Source organism: Bombina bombina, chromosome 1 (assembly GCF_027579735.1).
Source record: "Bombina bombina isolate aBomBom1 chromosome 1, aBomBom1.pri, whole genome shotgun sequence".
In the NCBI taxonomy this organism is placed as follows: domain Eukaryota; kingdom Metazoa; phylum Chordata; class Amphibia; order Anura; family Bombinatoridae; genus Bombina; species Bombina bombina.
Window position 1 is genome coordinate 1,447,694,537 of NC_069499.1, and position 21,242 is coordinate 1,447,715,778.

Below are 21,242 nucleotides of genomic sequence, written 5' to 3' on the forward strand. Positions count from 1 at the left end.
AACATGACCACTCCTTTTCTATTCATGTTACAGCAAGAATGTGCCACAATATCAGTAACACTTTACAAATGCTAATAGGATGATAAGTAAAAAATGGCCTGGAAGTTTGCTTTTAATCTCAAGAAAATAGACTTTTATCAGAAAAACAGGACTGGCACATGTTAAGTATAGGACCGTTTTTCACTGGAATGATGATAAAAAAGAGCTGCCAATAAACAAAATCACAATAGCTGATTGTGATCACCACTCTAATACTCTACACATCCTTATCCAGAACTTAGCTTCATTGAATTCATGAAGATGTTTTATATAAGTTTTGACTAGATCAGCAGTGGCTCTGGCAACCAGAGTTAGCATGGGGGAGGTTAAAGTTGTGGGTCCTCTGTGGGCCGAGCTGGTCAATCTAGAGACAGGAATGGTCCATTAAGGCAATTCTGGAAATCTTAGGTGGGGCTGGGCAGGAAGAAACACTGATGGGAGGGGCTATTTACTTCTTCCCTCTTAGCATAATGAGGGTGCAATCTAATAGACTGGGGGATTGTTCCCCTGTAGAACCACCACTGGGCTAGTTACAAAATAGTCTTCAGACAAGGGTTGAAATACCATTGGTGTAGCAGGCGCAGTGGCACCAGGGCCCAAGTGCTAGGTGGCCAATAGCAGCCAGTTTGTACATAGGCATATGCAGAATGTGTACAACCTAACCAGCCCTGAACAGTGCTATGAATAGAATGCAGAAAAGTGATACACGGAATGTTTATTATAAAATGTCCCTTTTTCTGAACTTGTATTTTTGCGAGCTCTTTGAAAAATGGCTACATTAAAAAGCTGCAATAGCAGCTTTGGAGCACTTTCAGGCGAGCTTGCAGCTAAGAGTTAAGAAGCAGCGGTCATCATGCTGCTGCTTCTAAACCCACTACACCAACTGTAAAGTGGTGTTTCTCAATCACCCCCAGACTTCTGTGATTGAGAAGATTGACAGCCCCTGCTTGAACACATATGGCCATGTGCAAGCAGGGGGCAGTGTTGCGTATTGTAGCCCACTTGTTGCAATGCCGAGGAGGAGATATCCATCCCTGTCTGTCCAGCCTTTAGTAAATTGAGCCCTACATTTATTTTCCTGAGAACTTGAGCAACACAACCTATTGAAATCCAAAGTTGCCATCTTAACTATATCAACAACCTACCAGGTAGCACTATAGAAAAGGCTTATCAAAAAATTTGAGAGGTTTGGGCATGTTCAAACTTTTTAATAAAGGCACAAAAATATGAAATATTAAATACAAAAATTTTTTGGATGCAGACTATAACCGTTTACCTCCGTTTGCCCATATATATTAGGAATATATTTGTCAACCCAATACTATAAATTATTTAATTAAATTACCATACACTTTTGAAAGAGACCAAAAAGGAACTGAAAGAGTAGTCAGTTCAACCAATATCATGGTGGTGTGGAATCCACACAATCAAGATGACAATATTACCCAGTATCCTGTATGTGGTGTAGGTAACCCACATACACTTTCCTCAGCAGGCTTTAACAAACTTCAGACATGTATAAACATGGTTTTCTGGTAAACCAAAAAGTGCTTGCCTATGATAGATCACTGGATGAAGGAGTATTAGGCTACCCGAGAACTCAGTGTACCACCAGACGATTACGCTTCAAAGATTATTAAATTGGCATAATGTAGAAAGTTTGAAAGCATAAGTCTCTTTAGGCACATACCTCAAGCACACACCTCAAGTTCCTCGGATAGGAGATTAATCATATCCCTATATAAATATGAATTTTCTATATGGTACTTCCTCATAAACCTTGATCCCCACTGACCTTTATCCTTTAATGCTGAGGTCTTAATCCCAAATCACTTGAAAGTAAGGATTTGGCTGACTTTGTCCCTAAAACCCAAAAATGGCAAATTAAAACCCAGATATTACCTGAGACAGGAAGCCGGGCTGAAATATGCAACAATACATCACCTACTGCAGATATCACCTTACAAAACTGTCCTTCTTAGACCCCACAATGTACCACAGAATTAGAAGAGGCTTTGCATATCAAAGCAACACATTGAATGTTTTCCAAATATGCAATCCTTAGTCTCCCCACAGTTCCTTGAGCTTAATTTTAAAATGCTGAGTAGATGGTATCTAAATCCAGCTCACTTGAAGAGTATTTATTAACAATTCCAGAACCTATGTCAGAGAGAGTGCATGGGAACTGGCCAAATTTCACATATATAGTTATGTGAGGACAAAAAAACTTTATGGAGGGAGGTGGAGGGTTTAAGGAAATATTTTATTGGGACTTACGCTATCCTCACTGACAAACCTAGAGTTCCTGTAAAATCCAGCTAAATCTATTCCAAATTGCTATTGGAAATGCACTACAATTCCCACTAGGCAAATGTTGATAAATAGAATTGAAGAACACTAGATGGATATGGATATTACAAGAGGCAAAAGATGTTTTTTTTCTATAATATCAGGTTCATCTGGTATAAATATAAATCCATTGAAGTAAAGGTAGATCTGAGATAGACCCCAACACCATTTTTACAGGTTTTTCTTTTAGACAAATGCACATACACTATTCATAGTATTTTTCATAAGGGTGAAATTGAGCAAGATGAAAACCTTCACCCTCCCTTGTCCTCTTCCTCACTTTCCCACTTCTCCCTCAATCTAACTACCAATTCAATTATATATAAGAGAAATTACATTATCAATATTTTTGGTTAGATCTTGCAGGTCAAGTTCCATCACATTTTATTAAACCAGATGAGTTGTAGCTCAAATCCCAACAATTTAGCACCTACTAATAATATACAGTACCCCTGAGAAATCTGAGGCTATGGTGACTAAGAAAGATAAAAAAGGACAAACAGTATTAGATTTATGATTTATCAACAACAAATTTAATGATATAATTCTAATCGCCTAGATTAAGAGTTTTGCGTTAGAGGCTATGCAGTGCTAATGAGCAGTTTATGCTCACCGCTCACTTACAGACAACGCTGGTATTACGGGTTTTTACAAACCCAGCGTTAACCGCAAAAAAGTGAGCAAAGAGCAAAATTTAGCTCCGCATCTCACCCTAATACCAGCGCTGCTTACGTTAGCGGTGAGCTGGTAAAAAATGCTTGTGCACGATTTCCCCATAGGAAACCCATAGGTGATATTGCAGAACTAGAAAAAGTTCAGAGAAGGGCCACAAAGCTAATAAGGGGATTGGAGAATTTAACCTATGAGGAGAGGCTAGCCAAACTGGTTCTGTTTTCTTTAGAAAAAAGGCGCTTAAGACGTGACATAATTACTTTATATAAATATATTCAAGGCCCATATACAGAGATGGCAGAAGCGCTGTTTATTCCTAGAAAACTGTTCGTGACCAGAGGTCACAATTTAAGGTTGGAGGAAAGGAGATTTAATCTCCTGCAACAGAAACGTTTTTTTTTACTGTAAGAGCAATAAAATTTTGGAACTCATTACCAAAGGAGGTAGTGAATGCCAATACCCTATAAACATTTAAAAATTATTTGGATACATTTCTGTCTATAAACAAAATTCATGGATATGATTTCTAGTTTTAAATGGGTCACCTTTTAGTGGGATTATTTAAGTTTAACTGGAGTTTTCTGTATATATTTTAGATTAGTATAGGTTGAACTCGATGGACTACTATGTATGAATCAATGGGGGAGAGCCGGCTGAAAAAAAGCAGCGTTTAGCTCCTAACGCAGCCCCATTGATTCCTACGGGGAAATACATTTTATGTCTACACCTAACTCCCTAACATGAACCCCGAGTCTAAATGCCCCTAATCTTACACTTATTAACCCCTAATCTGCTGCCCCTGACATCGCCGACACCTACATTATATTATTAACCCCTAATCTGCTGCTCCGGACACCGCTGCCACCTACATTATACTTATGAACCCCTAATCTGCTGCCCCCAACTTCGCCGACACCTACATTATATTTATTAACCCCTAATCTGCAGCCCCCAATGTCGCCGCCGCCTACCTACACTTATTGACCCCTAATCTGCCGCCCCCAATGTTGCCACCACTATATTAAAGTTATTAACCCCTAAACCTAAATCTAACCCTAACACCCCCTAACTTAAATATAATTTAAATAAATCTAAATAAAAATACTATCATTAACTAAATTATTCCTATTTAAAACGAAATACTTACCTATAAAATAAACCCTAAGCTAGCTACAATATAACTAATTAGGGGTTAATAATATTTAACTAGTGTTTGCGAGGCGGGAGTGTGGCGATTTAGGGGTTAATATATTTATTATAGTGGCGGCGATGTCCGGTTCGACAGATTAGGTGTTAAAAATGTTATTATAGTGTTTCGATGTGGGGGGGCCTCGGTTTAGGTGTTAATAGGTATTTTTTGGGTGTTAGTGTACTTTTTAGCAGTTTAGTTAAGAGTTTTATGCTACGGCGTTGTAGTGTAAAACTCTTAACTACCGACTTTAAAATGCGGTACGAGTCTTGACAGGAGAGGGTGTACAGCTCACTTTTTGGAAGACTCGTAATACCGGCGCTATGCAATTGACATAAGTGGATTTGCAGGATTTCCGAGTCTGGCCAAAAAAGTGAGCAGTAGACCTGTACCTGCAAGACTCGTAATACCAGCAGGCGTTAAAAAGCAGCGTTGGGACCTCGCAACTCTTCTTTTTAACCCTAATGCAAGACTCGTAATTTAGGTGTTTGTTTACACAATTTCTTTTACTTTATTTAACAATATATATATGTAAAATACTTAAAAAAAGCTATTTTTAGAAATATGATAGTAGTAAGTGTGCTTGATTTTGAATTAAATGCTTAGCAATATCAGGTTATCACAACTGTTTGCCCACGTCGGATGTAGTACTTATATTACAAATTGAAAGTAAACACGATTGATAAAGCGCGATTGAATTTAACATGTGTCAGGATAGCACAACCTCAGAGCTCTGGTTAACTGTTTCACAAATCAAAAAGGTGTCACAAAACACATCAAAAATACATTACAAAGTACAGTTACATCTATAAAAACACTATCTAATAAAAATTATTTGAAAAAATATTGCACAAAAAACTTATAAGGGCTCAAAGAGATGAGGTCTCAGGTGTTAGAAAAAAAAAAAAGGCTGCAAAGGGCTTTAACATAGAGATACATTCATATACATGACTAAATATGTATAATTATGTGTGTATATGTATTTATATGCATATATATGTATTAACAGACATATATACACATAAAAATATAAATACATATTTACACATATATATTAGTGCACTGGAGCCCTTTGCAGTCAAGTAGCTGCAAACATGTAAAAGCATATTATGCAATATTCATATTTAATAAAGGTTTTAACTATGTATTTACTGTAAATAATTCCCTTTCCAATGTTCTGCACATAGCAGAATATGTTCTTTGTATTTATAAATAGATATTGCTATATATATATCTATACCTATATATAACCATTTATATATAGGTATAGATATAAAGTGTTAGATCACGAGTGGAGCGCAAAGGTTTGCACGCAAGCAATAAGGGGTTTATTGCTAGAAGTTTGCACTTGTCGGGCTTACCGCTGTTATAACGAGTTGAAAGTAAATGTGATCTCTTGAACGCAATTGCGCAACCTCAGAGCACTGGTTAACGCAATTACCGCATCCTCAGAGCACTGGTTAACTGTTTCACAAAACAAAAAAGTGTCACAAAACACATAGAAAAAAAACATTACAAAGTACACTTACACCTATAATAACATTAACTAATAAATTATTAAGAAAACTATTGAACAAAAGGTATAAAGACTCAAAGACATAAAATCTCAGGTGTTAGAAAAAAAGGCAGACAAATGGCTTTAACATAGTTATACATACAAATACATGTCTAAAGGTGTATATGTATGGTTATATACAGTATGTCTATATATGTATACATAAGTATTTCTGTATTTATATGTGTATATCTGTATTTACAGACATATATACACACATATAAATACAGAAATACATAAGTACACATATATAGACATAAATTGAAGTGCATTGGAACCCTTTGCAGTTAGATGAAAACATGAAAAACCATTTTTATGCAATATTTATATTTAACAAAGTGTTTGACTATGTATTTAATATACTTAAATACATAGTCAATGCTGAATATAATGCAGAATATATTTTATGTATTTATAAATAGATATTCCTATATATTTCTGTACATATCTTTACCTACGTATATAAAATCTTGTATATGTAATATATATAAAATCTTGTATATGTATATATATTGTATATGTTCGATGTGAAGAACATTGGAATGTGAAATATTCATATTTTCATGTCGGGTTTGCACACATGAGAATATGTGATCGGCTTAGCATGAGAGTGGGGTGTTTTATTCTACTTTTTTACTCCATTGTCTTCTTTGGGGAAATAAGTTAACACGCACGCAATGTTTGAAGTTTGGCTTTTTTACGCGCATCGGGTTAGCGCGCAAGTGAAAACGTTTTACTTTCAATTCCTATGTGCGCACAAAGTTTACTTCTAGCAGAGTTAGCACGTGAGCAGGAGCAATAAATACAGCTCCATTCATAATCTGACCCTAAGTAATTAAAATAAAAGAAAATAGTTTATGGTACCAATAATTAAATGTGAGTTTGTATCATCTTGGTAAAGATGTATAATAACTATTACTGTACATAAAATAAAGGTATTTTCCATCTTCTCTATAACAAAACCATTTACTAGTGTTTTCACCTGCTCAGATCTTCATATTTACAATTTTCCATGGACAGCTTTTACAGGTGTCAATCAATAATAATAGATAATACAGCGTGAAACCTATTTTCTATGGGTTTAAGAAAAGCATCTAAATTATACAACACACTAGATGATGGTTATTTATAATTTTACAGAGCTAACAACTGAAACTAGCTCCTTAGGCATTTCTTCTGGTCATGGGTGTTGCCTAAAACATATTCTGACTTGTCATTGGTTGAAATTGTACATGATCTCTGTATATAAGGGTTATTTGTGGTTGGAAATAAACTAAACAAAAAGGAGAAGCAAAGATCTCTCAAGAAGAAAAGTACACGTATAAGATGGATCGGAAAAGCTTCATTGTTCTTGGGGCTTGTCTCATCGGACTAGCTACAAGTTTTCCTTTTCAGGTGAGACTTGGAGCAAAAGTTACAAACCTTTTACTTATGTTTAGAGAGCTTATGTTTAGAGAGCTAGTTTGATATTTAAAGGGCCACTAAACCCAAAATCTTTCTTTCATGATTCAGATAGAACATACAAATTTAAACAACATTACAATTTACTTCTATTATTTATTTTGCTTCATTTTTGAGATATCCTTATTTGAAGAAAAAGCAATGCACATGGGTGAGCCAATCACATGAGACTTCTATGTGCAGCAACCAATCAGCAGCTACTGAGCATATCTAGATATGCTTTTCAGCAAAGAATATCAAGAGAATAAAACAAATTAGATAATAGAAGTAAATTAGAAAGATGTTTAAAAATGAATTCTCTTTCTAAATCATGAAAGAAAAGATGTGGGTATCATGGCCCTTTAAGTATGAGCTTTTCCCAAAAAATATTTTTGCGGCATATAAATTTAAAATCAACTAAAAAATATTTATTTTATTGATAAGTTTGATTTGATATACATGTAGTTAGCGAATTCCTTAATTGTGAAACATAATGTTTTCTAGGTGAACCTTCCAGGTTTTAATACACTTGGTAAGTCATTCAATACAATTCAACTCCTTCCAACTTCTAAATTATTATTTTTCTCCCTCTTAATCATTTTCTTATTTGTAAACTTTCTTTTATTAGTATCTCACCATCTATTTTTTTATGTATCTCTTTATAGATATTTTAACACTGTATATAAAATACTTAAAGGGACAGTCAAGTCCAAAAAAATCTTTCATGTTTCAAATAGGGCATGTCATTTTAAACAACTTTCCCATTTACTTTTATCACCAATTTTGCTTTGTTCTTTTTTTATTTTTAGTTGAAAGCTAAACCTAGGAGGTTCATATGCTAATTTCTTAGACCTTGAAGGCCACCTCTAATCTAAATGAATTTTTATAGTGTTTCACTACTAGAGGACATTAGTTCATGTGTTTCATATAGGTAACATTGAGCTCATGCACGTGAATTTACCATGGAGACAGCTCTAATTGGCTAAAATGCAAGTCTGTCAAAAGAACTGAAATAAGGGGGCAGTCTGCTGAGGCTTAGATACAAGGTAATTACAGAGGTAAAACGTGTATTGAATGGTAATTAAGGGATTATCTATCTTTTAAAACAACAAAAATTCTGGTGTTGACTGTCCCTTTAAAATATTATTTTGAAAACTTTATTCTCATTTTATTTAGACAATACTAAAAAGCTGGAAACAGAAACTACTATAAATACAGATAAATTATATACTGTATGTCACATACACTGGGATTCAGACCTTCAAAAATGAAACCACATTTTTTCCATTCTTTGTACTGAAGTATTATGAAATAATTTAATAATTTATATAGTTATGTTTTTACATAATATAAACAGAGTATGAAATATTATAATGAAATAGAAAATGTATGTTCATGCCAGATATGAAAAAGCAGAGAAATTCCAGGTTTTTATTGTTTTAAAAGATAGATAATCCCTTTATTACCCATTCCCCAGTTTTGCATAACCAACACAGTTATATTAATATACTTTTAACCTCTGTGATTATCTTGTATCTAAGCCTCTGCAAACTGCACCTTTATTTCAGTTCTTTTGACAGACTTGCAGTTTAGCCAATCAGTTCCATCTCCCAGATAACTTCACGTGCACAAGTACAGTGTTAGCTATATGAAATACATGAACTAACACCCTCCAGTGGTGAAAAACTGTTAAAATGCATTCTGGAAACAGGTCGCCTTCAAGGTCTAAGAAATTAGCATATGAACCTCCTAGGTTAAGCTTTCAACTAAGAATACCAAGAGAACAAAGCAAAATTGGTGATTAAAGTAAATTGGAAAATTGTTTAAAATTTCATGCTCTATCTGAATCATGAAAGTTTTTTTGGCCTAGACTGTCCCTTTAATGAAAGTTTTAATTTAAAGAGCTGTACAGCTCCCAGAAGGCTGTATGCAAGAATAGCTATAAAAAATGGCTGCAGCATTTTACACAGAAGCTCTCATTTTAAAAGGACACAAACCCCCAATTTATTTGTTCATGATTCAGACAGAGCATTCGATTTTAAACAACTTTTCAATTTACTATTATCATTAAATTGCTTAATTCTATAACACATACCAATGTTCTCAACCACTTTCAAAATATTTTTTATGTCACATTTTTTTTAGAAATCGTCAGTTTTACTTTTACTATGTTGTTTCTAAAGCACTATATAATCTCTTTTAAATGAGGCATCTCATAAAGTGTATGGATATATTTTTCACAGAGAATTCAGGCCATTCTCATATTTAATACTACAAATCTTGTCTCAAATAAGTTAGGAAATACTACACCATGGACCAACGATGTGAAAACCAGAGGGACCGGTGACCACTCATTTGAATGATGAGATTATTTTCTTGGTGCCAATGAGAAGCCTCTTGCTAGGTTGCACTGGGACATAACTCTTTTACTGCCTGTTCTCATTATCAAGCACCATATATTTATATAATTTAGGAGCTATTACTCACCCATATCTAATTTGTGTTAAAAACTGTGACTAATTAAAAGTTTGTTTACAGATGATAAAGAACCCCCATCAGAATCTCTTGATGTTTTTAGCAGAATCTTGGAAAAAAATCAAGGTAACATTTACTTTTGGCAACTCAAATTTAAAGTGAAGAGTAGGATATTAATAATATTATCATTGTATTCAAAATGGTCAAAAACTATCCATAACTGACAAGGAAGAAAGATGTTCAATATAATACAGCAGAATGCTAGAGTGTTTTTCATTGTATGCACAGTATTGTCTCAAATAAGTTAGAAAACACTACACCATGGGCCAACCATGTGAAAACCAGAGGGACCGGTGACCACTCATTTGAATGATGAGATTATTTTGTTGGTGTCAATGAGAAGCCTCTTGCTAGGTTGCAATGAGACATAACTCTTGTACTGCCTGTTGTCATTATCAAGTACCATATATTTATACAATTTACAAGCTATTTCTCACCCATATCTATTTTATGTTTAAGCTGTGACTAATTAAAATGTAATTTACAGATGATAAAGCACCACCATCAGAATCTCCGGATGTTTTTAGCAGAATCTTGGAAAAAAATCAAGGTAACATTTACTTTTGGCAACTCAAATTTAAAGTGAAGAGTAGGATATTAAAGGGATATTCCAGCCAAAATTGAAAACCACATGGGTGCATTTCGGTATTGAACAGAAGCAATTTTGTAATATACATGCATTAGCAAAAATGCTTCTAATCAAAGCTATACCTGTTTCAAAAGTGTATTTAAGTATGCACCATGCATCAGCTTTTTAAACAAAACACTTGTTCGGAGAGCCTAAGGTGCTTATACCATCTGGTAATGACTCAATTCGGTAATTGCTGACATGATAGAAGTCCCACTGAGGATCTGAGCAGCTGCATTTTTTAAAATGTGGGTGCAGTAAAAATATCTATCAATGCTTCACATGCACGTGCAGAGAAAAATGTTAACACTAAAACAGTTATAACTCTTAATAAAAGCAGTTTTGCCAATGCATGTATATTGCAAATATGTTTCTATTCAAAGATGCAATAAATCTACGTGCATTTATATTTTGACTGGAATGTCCCTTTAATAATATTATCATTGTATTCAAAATGGTCAAAAACTATCCATGACTGACAAGGAAGAAAGATGTTCAATATAATACAGCAGAATGCTAGAGTGTTTTTCATTGTATGCACAGTATTGTCTCAATTAAGTTAGAAAACACTACACCATGGGCCAACCATGTGAAAACCAGAGGGACCGATGGCCACTCATTTGAATGATGAGATTATTTTGTTGGTGCCAATCAGAAGCCTCTTGCTAGGTTGCAATGAGACATAACTCTTGTACTGCCTGTTGTCATGATCAAGGACCATATATTTATACAGTTTAGGAGCTATTTCTCACCCATATCTATTTTATGTTTAAGCTGTGACTAATTAAAATGTAATTTACAGATGATAAAGCACCACCATCAGAATCTCCGGATGTTTTTAACAGAATCTTGGAAAAAAATCAAGGTAACATTTATTTTGGCCACTCAAAGTGAAAGTGAAGAGTAGGAAAATAATAATAATTCCACTGTATTCAAAATGGTCAAAACCTATGCATAACTGACATGGAAGAAAGATGTTTAATATAATACAGCAGAATGCTAGAGTGTTTTTCATTCATACACAGTATTGTTTTAAATGTGATGTCTCTGATGTATCAAATAAATACCTCAAGATATAACAAACAGATTCACCAACTTCAAAATGTTAATAGGAGCTCTAAACATATTTATAATGTGTAGACAATCTTAAGCCTCATTTTTATTTGTATTATTTTTTATTCTTAGTTTGGTGTCATATAAAATATTTCTATTGTTCCTATTATAACTAAATTAATATTCTCCTTCATTTATTATTAACATAGTCATAGTCATGAATATATAAAATTCATTTTTCCTATAAATTATTTGGTCTAAAATCATAAACTGAACTAAACATTTATTTCTAAATATAAATGAAAATCCCAAACTCTGAATGCCATGTAACAGTTAATACATCAGATTGCCCAGTAGGACACTTCTTGCTATTCAGATTATGAGCAGTGATTACATAACAAAAATATGCTTAAATGCACAGCACTGGCTGTAGACAGACCAGTGCATCTGTACTGCATGAGGATAGGATAAAAAAATTGTATAACATTTCAATTATAAAAAATTTTTTTAAAGCAATGGCCGACTATTATTGGATGAAAAATATTTTATATACTTTACATTCTACTTAGATTTTACCAACTGATTTATCATTTTTTTTCCTTTTCTTTGGTAAATACAGCCAGTAAAGCGTTAATACAACAGGGTGATATTTTAGTGAAGAAGGGTCGCAATGCTTATAACTGCGCTGACTGCCTTTGGCCTAAATCCTCAGATGGGACAGTTAAAGTGCCTTACAAACTCTCAGCTAGTTATAGTAAGTTACCTATTTAACATCTGACTGATCTATTCTGACTTCTGTTTTCTCAGTCAATCTTGTGTTTTCTTAGGGAGTGATCATAATGTTTCCTTATACAGGTGCCCAGAATATCGCACTCTTAAACTCTGCAATGCAGGAATTTGAAAGCCTAACCTGTGTGCGCTTTTTACCTTGGACAACAGAGAAAGACTTCCTAAATATTCTGGCATCAGATGGGTTTGTACTATAATTATCCAGTGTGTGTAGCACAAATCTAATCATATTACTTTGTGCCTATCTATATATTCTATATATTGGAAAAGCATACATAAACATAAAACAAACACACATAAGACATGTACACTCAGATGAATGTAAAAAACACATTTTTCAATACTCATTTTAATTTATCCAAAAATGATAAACAAGCAGAAAAAACAATGCATGCAACAACAAAATGTTGTTGATTAGTTCACGTTGTTAAAACTGTTACTCTAAAGGCAGATGCGAAAGGCTTTGAGTATGTAACATGAAGGAACAGACATACAGAACTACCATTTATTAGATAGATAAATAGATAGATAGAAATGTGCATTCGGAGCATTTGTTAGTTTCCGAATGCGGAGGAAGGAGGCTGCACACGAGGCATTCAGCTCTTTTGGTAGCGGAATTTCTTCACATAAAAGCGCAACACAGTATGATCTGTGCAAATGCAGATCTTAGGGTGTTGCACTTTCCCTAAAAAGAAATCCGGCTTTGAAAATAACCTAATGCCGTGAGCAGTCGCCTTCTTCTGCATCTGGATACTAACAAAGTAGCTGAATGCACTTGTCTAATACATATTAAGTTAATTCTTATTAACTAATGTATCTTTTGTGATAATGTGTATATACCTGGTTTATCACAAACTGGTTTTCATGTCTTCTCTAGCTGTAGTTCATACATCGGAAGAATAGGAGGCAGTCAGGAACTAAATTTGGATATCAATGGCTGTATGCGGCTTGGGAAAATTGAGCATGAAATGAATCATGCGTTGGGCTTTTTCCATGAACAAAACAGGAGTGACCGTGATGACTATGTTACAATCATGACACAGTACATTTCAGAATGTAAGAAACAAGTTGCTGAATTCTTAAAGATAGAAGTGACATTCTATTTGTCCCACTTACACATGAATGCCTGTTACTAAGAAGTTACATATAACATGTTCTGTTATAAAAAACAAAAAACTTGCATCTAGGTTTAAAAATAAAAGTTATATAAAATTAGCTAAAAGTCAAAATTACCCAGTACCCCTAGGTGTTCCATTTATACATATTTTATACTCCATTTCCATATGGTACCCAAGTTAAAAATCAACAAAAAGTATTTGTACAAATAGCAAATAGTTTCAAATACAATCAATCATGTATATTTGTGTTCTTTATATGGAGTAGACAGATGCTAAGTTACAATGATTATAATAACAATAGATAGATAGATAGATAGATAGATAGATAGATAGATAGATAGATACATACATAGATAGATAGATACATAGATAGATAGATAGATTCACACACATACACACTAATGAGTTGCAATTCTTAAAATGTGAGCTGCTCTCAAAGACTGATTTGATTGCTTATGTTGCAGCATATCTTTATAACTTTGAGAAACTTAACACTAATAACCTTGGAGTGGAATATGACTATGGATCAGTGATGCATTATCCAAGGTAAGACCCATAGCACTATTACATAATTAGTAGTGATATTTGTTTAATTGATCACCATTTAAGGTTATATACATGTATATCCTCTCTGCCTTTTAACTATAAATTAAATCTATACCCCCTTACCTGTTACTGTCCAACAGTGATCCACTCAATTTAATAACAGCCTTTTCCTCTCCGTCTCAGTTATGCCTTCAGTAATACTTCAGGTAAAGATACCATAATACCCAAGGGTAACCCAAATATACCTATTGGGCAAAGAGATGGGCTCAGTCCCCTGGACATTTCCAAGATCAATAAGCTGTATACGTGTGGTAAGTACCCAGTGAGATAAAGCACAATGGGGTATTGTAGCTTAAAATTGTATTTACAAATATCCTTTTAATAAATAAATACAAGGTACATACATTTCTATTTAATATGGCTCTATTTACAAAGAAAAACATGTCAATACCCACATGTTACTATAATGTATAGAACTTTTGTATAGTATCACTAGTCAGCTGTTTCTATTGAGTGCACACAATATACATGGTCAATTTGTTATTTACATATAGGTTTCATCAGCACTTTAGCATATTATTTTTTTTTTATTTTCAATTCAAAAGCTTTTTAGAACACAATGAAGCTTGTACTCACCTAGTGCTGATAACATTTATTTCTAACTCATTTTTAGATGTCTGTAGTAATTTATTTTCTACTATTAATGGGACTGTGACCTCAGCCAACTACCCATCTTCATATCCCAATAATGCCAACTGTGTTTGGTTGATAAGAACCCCATCTGGACAGGTAACTTTAAAGAAAATTCCTTGTATGTGGGCTACAAATTTCTGCCAATTTGGTGATTTTTCCGCTATACTAGCAGATAAATACATTATAGGATAAAAAATACAAAGAACAAACAATTGGATTACCAAACAGATCTGTTTGTTCCTTCCATTTGCCACCAAAAAAGGTGCAGTAAGGAGCAGGAACGTGGTAAAGAAGCTATGTATGTTTGGCTAATTAGCTCCTTAGTTTATAATGATGCACAGGGGGTTTGACCAGTCATGAGTCCTGTCCATTCCTGACATAGTATAACTCACGACTGATGTTAAGAGACAGCCAGTCAGGCAGTAAATGTTGTTTTTAGTCATACAGACTTGTCCAATCAAGTATTAACCTCTTCTGTGGAGGTGGGAGACTAGGGGATGTGCAGCCTTTTTTAATCACTTTAACTAAAAAGGGTCATATGTAAACCACAAAGTCAGGAGATACAGGGAGGTCAAGGTTGGTTACATCAAATCAGTGAGTTATAGGGTAGCTCACAATCTTTTAGATAAACATCAAATTATTTAACTTGCAAAATTTCCCTAGACTTTAATTGTAAATATTTGAGAAAAATCATTAGATAAACTTTTAGAAATAATTGTCATTGACCCCTATATCTTCTGTTGGCATTAAAATAAAAGTTTTTTAATTGTTCAAATTATGTTATGTAAGATTTTTTATGAAAATGGGATATAAATTTCCTATTAACATTGGAAACAACAAAAACTAAACCAAACCAATATTCAGGCAAACTACCCACATGAATGAAATTTAATCAAACAATTTGAAAATATAAAACAAATCTTTCAGACTAAGGGCCAGATTACAAGTGGAGAGTGAAATATCACTATCATAAAAGAGATATTTGTGCTCCACTTTGTAATAACAGCACACATTAATGTGTGCTGGTATTACAAGTTGTCAGCAATGTGAACGCGACCTCTCGTTTGCATTGCTTGGAACCTTTGTGCTCATAAGAGTGCATTTCCATAAGCTCCAATGGGAGCCTTGTTCTGATGCCGTCACCTGATAATTTAGCGCTCCTCTTGTAATCTAACCCTAAACACATTTTGCCAGTGCACATATGAAATATATAATGCATATCTATATATGTATAGAATGCATATGAGAAACCAAGTTGAAAGTAAGCAAGTGTTAAAAAAGTCTTCTATAAATAGAAATATATTTGAATTCCAAATAATTGTGATTAGAAATCTATATCTTAACTTAAAACATAAGTTCCCAAATGTGAAAAATAATCTCTTAATTATATAGGGCCAGATTACAAGTGGAGTGCTAATTTATCGTGCAGCCAAATTTGCCCGTTTGCGGGCACATAATAAATAACCAGCCATTACAAGTGGCTGGGTATTGCTACCGCAAACTTGCGGCATTAATTAGCGCTTATACAATTAACCAGATCCACCAAATCCCCCCCAAAGTTTAGTGTTAGTTTTCTTATTAAAAAAAAAAAAACTGCACTTAGCAGTTTTTGGGGGCTAAAGTCAGGGGCTGTGGGGTGTGGCACTGAAAAGAGCCTTTACATTGCAGTCTATGGGAACTATGTGTTCCTAGTAAATATATATGCTTATATACATATATATTTATGTGTACACAAGTATTATTCAGTTCACAAATGCGATATTTAGTGCCCCACTTGTAATCTGGCCCATAATATTTTACGGTTTGAAATGCAACATTAATATTATATTAAACAACTAGTAAGCTTTTCTCCCTATAATTACATATTTTATTTCAGGTGTTTAATATGACAGCATTTGATTTGAGTGCTTTGTTTATAAACCCATGTTCACTATTTTTTAATATTTAAGTGAATTTTCTCAAAATTCACACACAGACACACACGTGTGCACGTGCATCAGTACATGACATACATTGTGTTTTTATATTTTAGGTTTCCTTACAGTTTAATGCCTTTGATATCCAGTATTCATCAGGATGTGTCTCCGATTATCTGAAGATTTATGATGGTCCCAGTAAGATGTCCCCTGTGTTAGTGGACAGGACTTGTGGCACAGGACTTGTCCCTCTAATGATCTCTTCCTCTAACCAGATGCTTATTGAGTTTGTCAGTGATGGGCAGGGCACAGCCACTGGCTTTAAGGCTTCATACACCTCAGGTACTTATGTTCAAATAATTATGGGAGTTAATTTGGGTTTTTTAGTAATTGGGGAAAAACTTGATTCATAAATATTTGTGAGGGTGTCTATCTTTAAGGCTTATCAGAAAATAAGCACAAAATATTTTTAAACCATTTAAAATACTGTCTTTAATTAACATAATTATAACAGTACAGTGATTCAGCATCTTTAAATGTTGTCCCTAGTCCTCTCTGCCCTGACCAATCAATATCAAATTTGAAATTGACTGAACATCCTTCCTATATATATAATAGGTCTCAGCCAGTCTGCAAAAGCAAATTATCAGACTCTCCCTCCAAATCACCTTGGTGGAGATAAGGAGGACTAGAGAAGACAAAATCTTTTCATACAAAATACAATAATTATACTAATTTAAGAAATACAAATATACATTACATTTTAAATCATTTTATAATTGTCATTGTGGGAATTTAACAAACAAATTACTGATTGCTGCTTGTTCTTATTAACTTTTGTTTTTCTTACAGTTCAATGTGGAGGAGCTTTCTATGCAACAGGAAAGGTCTTCACCTCTCCTGGGTACCCTAACTTCTACCCCTCTAACATGCACTGCTCATATTTAATTAAAGCTCCAGCAGGAAACAAGGTGAGTAATATCTTACAGGAAATAAACTCCAAGAAATTCATTTTTATTTTTACTTTTACAAACCTGCTGTTACTTAGAAGTGTGACAGTGAAAGTTCTATGGTGATAAAAATGCAATAACTACAAAGTATATTGTGTTACAATTGAATAGATTTCAGGTTATCATTTCTTTTCATGCTGTTTAATAACACTAACTACTATCTTATTTCAGTAGAGCAAGAATTATTTGTTTCTTTTTACTCATATCTGCAATAAAACAGTACAAACCCGAGGTGCTGTTTGTTCAGCCCACTCACCGAGCAATTTTATATAACATAACAAGTGCCACAATAGCTTAAAGGGACAGTGGTTTGTTAAATTGGTTTCTCCTTATTATGTTTACAATTAATTGTTATACCAGCTGCAGAGTTTAAAATGTATGGGGAATTGCACCTTTATGTATAATTTTGTATATGAAATAACTTTTAGTGATAACTAAAGCCACAACTCGGGGACATGGGTTGAGCTATCAGGGAAAGCCGTCCTCATTATCTTTTTGTCTAATTATTATTTACACAAGTTCTTCTTATCTTCTTTTTACTGTTTACTTAGAGAGAACAATTGAAAATGAACATTTTGGTACTTCTCTGTCACAGACACCAGTTCTGAGCATTATTTTATCTAAAGCTTTTTATTTACAGGGTTTTGTGTAATATGAACCTAAAGGTACAGCCTACTCAATAATTGTTATTGTTTTGCATACCTTGTATCTAAGCCTCTGCAGACTGCCCACTTATTTCAGTTCTTCCGAAAGACTTGCATTTTAGCCAACCAGTGCTGACTCCTAGATAAATCCACAGGACCACAATTTTATCTACAGGTGAAACTTGAAAAATTAGAATATCATGCAAATGTTAATTTATTTCACTAATGCAACTTAAAAGGTGAAACTAATATATGATATAGACTCATTACATGCAAAGCAAGATAGTTCAAGCCGTGATTTGTCATAATTGTGAGGATTATGGCTTACAGCTCATGAAAACCCCAAATCCCCAATCTGAGAAAATTAGAATAATACATGCAATCAATAAAACAAGGATTGTACATAGAACAATATCGGACCTCTGAAAAGTATAAGCATGCATACTGTATGTACTCAGTACTTGGTTTGGGCCCCTTTTGTAGCAATTACTGCCTCAATGTGGCGTGGCATGGAAGCTATCAGCCTGTGGCACTGCTGAGGTGTTATGGAAGACCAGGATGCTTCAATAACGGCCTTCAGCTCTTCTGCATTGTTCGGTCTCATGTCTCTCATCTTTCTCTTGGCAATGACCCATAGATTCTCTATGGGGTTCAGGTCAGGCGAGTTTGCTGGCCAATCAAGCACAGTAATCCCACGGTCATTAAACCAGGTTTTGGTGCTTTTGGCAGTGTGGACAGGTGCCAAGTCCTGCTGGAAAATGAAGTCAGCATCCCGATAGAGCTCGTCTGTGGAAGGAAGCATGAAGTGCTCCAAAATCTCCTGGTAGAAGGCTGTTTTGACCCTGTACTTAATAAAGCACAGTGGACCAACACCAGCAGATGGCATGGCTCCCCAAATCAACACAGACTGTGGAAACTTCACACTGGACTTCAAGCATCTTGCAGTGTGTTCCTCTCCATTCTTCCTCCATACTCTGGGTCCTTGGTTTCCAAATGAGATGCAAAATTTGCTCTCATCAGAAAAGAGGACTTTAGACCACTGAGCAACAGACCAGGTCTGTTTTTCTTTAGCCCAGGTAAGACGCTTCTGCCGTTGTTTGTTGTTCAGGAGTGGCTTGACAAGAGGAATACGACATTTGAAGCCCATGTCCAGGATCCGTCTGTGTGTGGTGGCTCTTGATGCACTGATTCCAACCTCAGTCCACTCCTTGTGAAAGTCCCCAACACTTTTAAATGGCCTTTTCCTGACAATCCTCTCCAGGCTGCGGTCATCCCTGCTGCTTGTGCACCTTTTTTTCCACACTTTTCCCTTCCACATAATTTTCTATTAATGTGCTTTGATACAGCACTTTGGGAACATCCAACTTCTTTTGCAATTACCTTTTGAGGCTTTCCCTCCTTATGGAGGGTGTCAATGATGGTTTTCTGCACAACTGTCAGGTCAGCAGTCCTTCCCATGATTGTGATTCCTACTGAACCAGACTGAGAGACCATTTAAAGGCTCAGGAACCCTTTGCAGGTGTTATGGCTTAATTAGCTGTTTAGAGTGGGACACTTTGAGCCTAGAATATTGCACCTTTTCACAATATTCAAATTTTCTGAGATTGTGGATTTGAGATTTTCATGAGCTGTAAGCCATAATTATCACAATCATGACAAATCATTGTTTGAACTATCTTGCTTTGCATTTAATGAGTCTATCTCATATATTAGTTTCACCTTTTAAGTTGCATTAGTGAAATGAATGAACTTTTGCACAATATTCAAATTTTTCGAGTTTCACCTGTATATGGCACACATGAACTAGTGCTGTCTAGCTGTGGAAAACTGTCCAAAAGCACTGAGAAAAGAAATTAGCACATGAGTCTACCTAGGTTTAGCTTTCAACAAAGAACACCAAGAGAACAAAGCAAATTTGATAATAAAAGTAAATTGGAAAGCTGTTAAAAATTGCATGTCCTATCTGAAAAGTGAAAGTTTAATTTTGATATACATTTGGCAAAAGCCGCTATTTCAAATGACAAAATTAAAGTGAAGGAGCTATTTGTTAACAATTTAATACACTCCATTAGGTAAAATAGATCATTGGGAACATATTAAAGGGGGGAAAATATTAGTGTACACTGTCCCTTTAACTTGCTACCTATTGCAATAAGCAGTTCAGCAATGCATTGCTAAATTGAAAAGGAAAATCAATTTGAAATTTGTCAGAATAAAATCTACTACTCATTTTAAATTCAGACTAAGTGTTTTTTCATTGTCTTTTACTATGTATTTGTTGGACGGCATTGCCGGACAACGTAGGCTTTTCACTAGCAGCAATGTCAGGCAGAGCCCACTGTATGTAAATAAAAATCTTTGCACAAAGAACGTATTTTAATTCCAAAATGTATTAAACCAATTGCCATAAATATATGCTGTAAATGGAACTGATTATATTTTAAACAGCCAATCGCACTTGTTTATTTTATAAGTTTAATATTAAGATATGAAAAATAAACATAGATTTAATATTTGTTTTATTTTGATTTATTGAGAGACAATTTCATTATAATAATATGTTTTATTATATCCATTTTACAGATCACAATCAGTTTTTCAGACTTCAGTCTTGAGTCCTCAGGTTACTGCAGATATGATTATGTGAAAATCTACGATGGAGACAACACCAGCTCCTCTCTCTTGCGCACGTACTGTGGTCCTGTAAATAACCCATCTGTGATGTCTACTGGAAATGCCATGCTGGTCATCTTCCATAGTGATCAAAGTACTGAGTCTAGAGGTTTCAAGGCGTCCTACACTTTTGGTCAGTATACTATGATGTCCTAGTTTGGCATTTAATTTTTTTAAATATATATATATATAGGAAACAGACTGACTGCACTCACTGGATTTAGCAAACAAAAAAACTGATATTTCATAGATGACATTTCAGGGTGCAAAAATCCCTTCCTCAGTTTTTTTGTTTGCTAAATCCAGTACGTGTGGTCAATCTGTTTCCTGCATTATTCCATTACCTGCACCCTGGTTGGTGTTGTATTTGTTTGTAAGAATGCAGAGGAACCC

The 21,242-nt window shown here is 34.5% G+C and overlaps 1 protein-coding gene across 1 annotated transcript; it reads left to right on the forward strand.

Annotated features, from left to right (window-relative positions):
• Window positions 1–1,443: 1,443 nt before the first annotated feature.
• On the forward strand, window positions 1,444–21,005 carry LOC128666302 (embryonic protein UVS.2-like). The gene is made up of 11 exons (XM_053720802.1): window positions 1,444–1,507; window positions 9,783–9,845; window positions 12,080–12,214; window positions 12,316–12,433; window positions 13,127–13,305; window positions 13,832–13,913; window positions 14,097–14,224; window positions 14,587–14,702; window positions 16,639–16,864; window positions 17,375–17,493; window positions 20,760–21,005. Exons 1-11 carry the CDS (start codon window positions 1,444–1,446, stop codon window positions 21,003–21,005), a joined length of 1,476 nt encoding a protein of 491 aa, XP_053576777.1.
• Window positions 21,006–21,242: the final 237 nt, after the last annotated feature.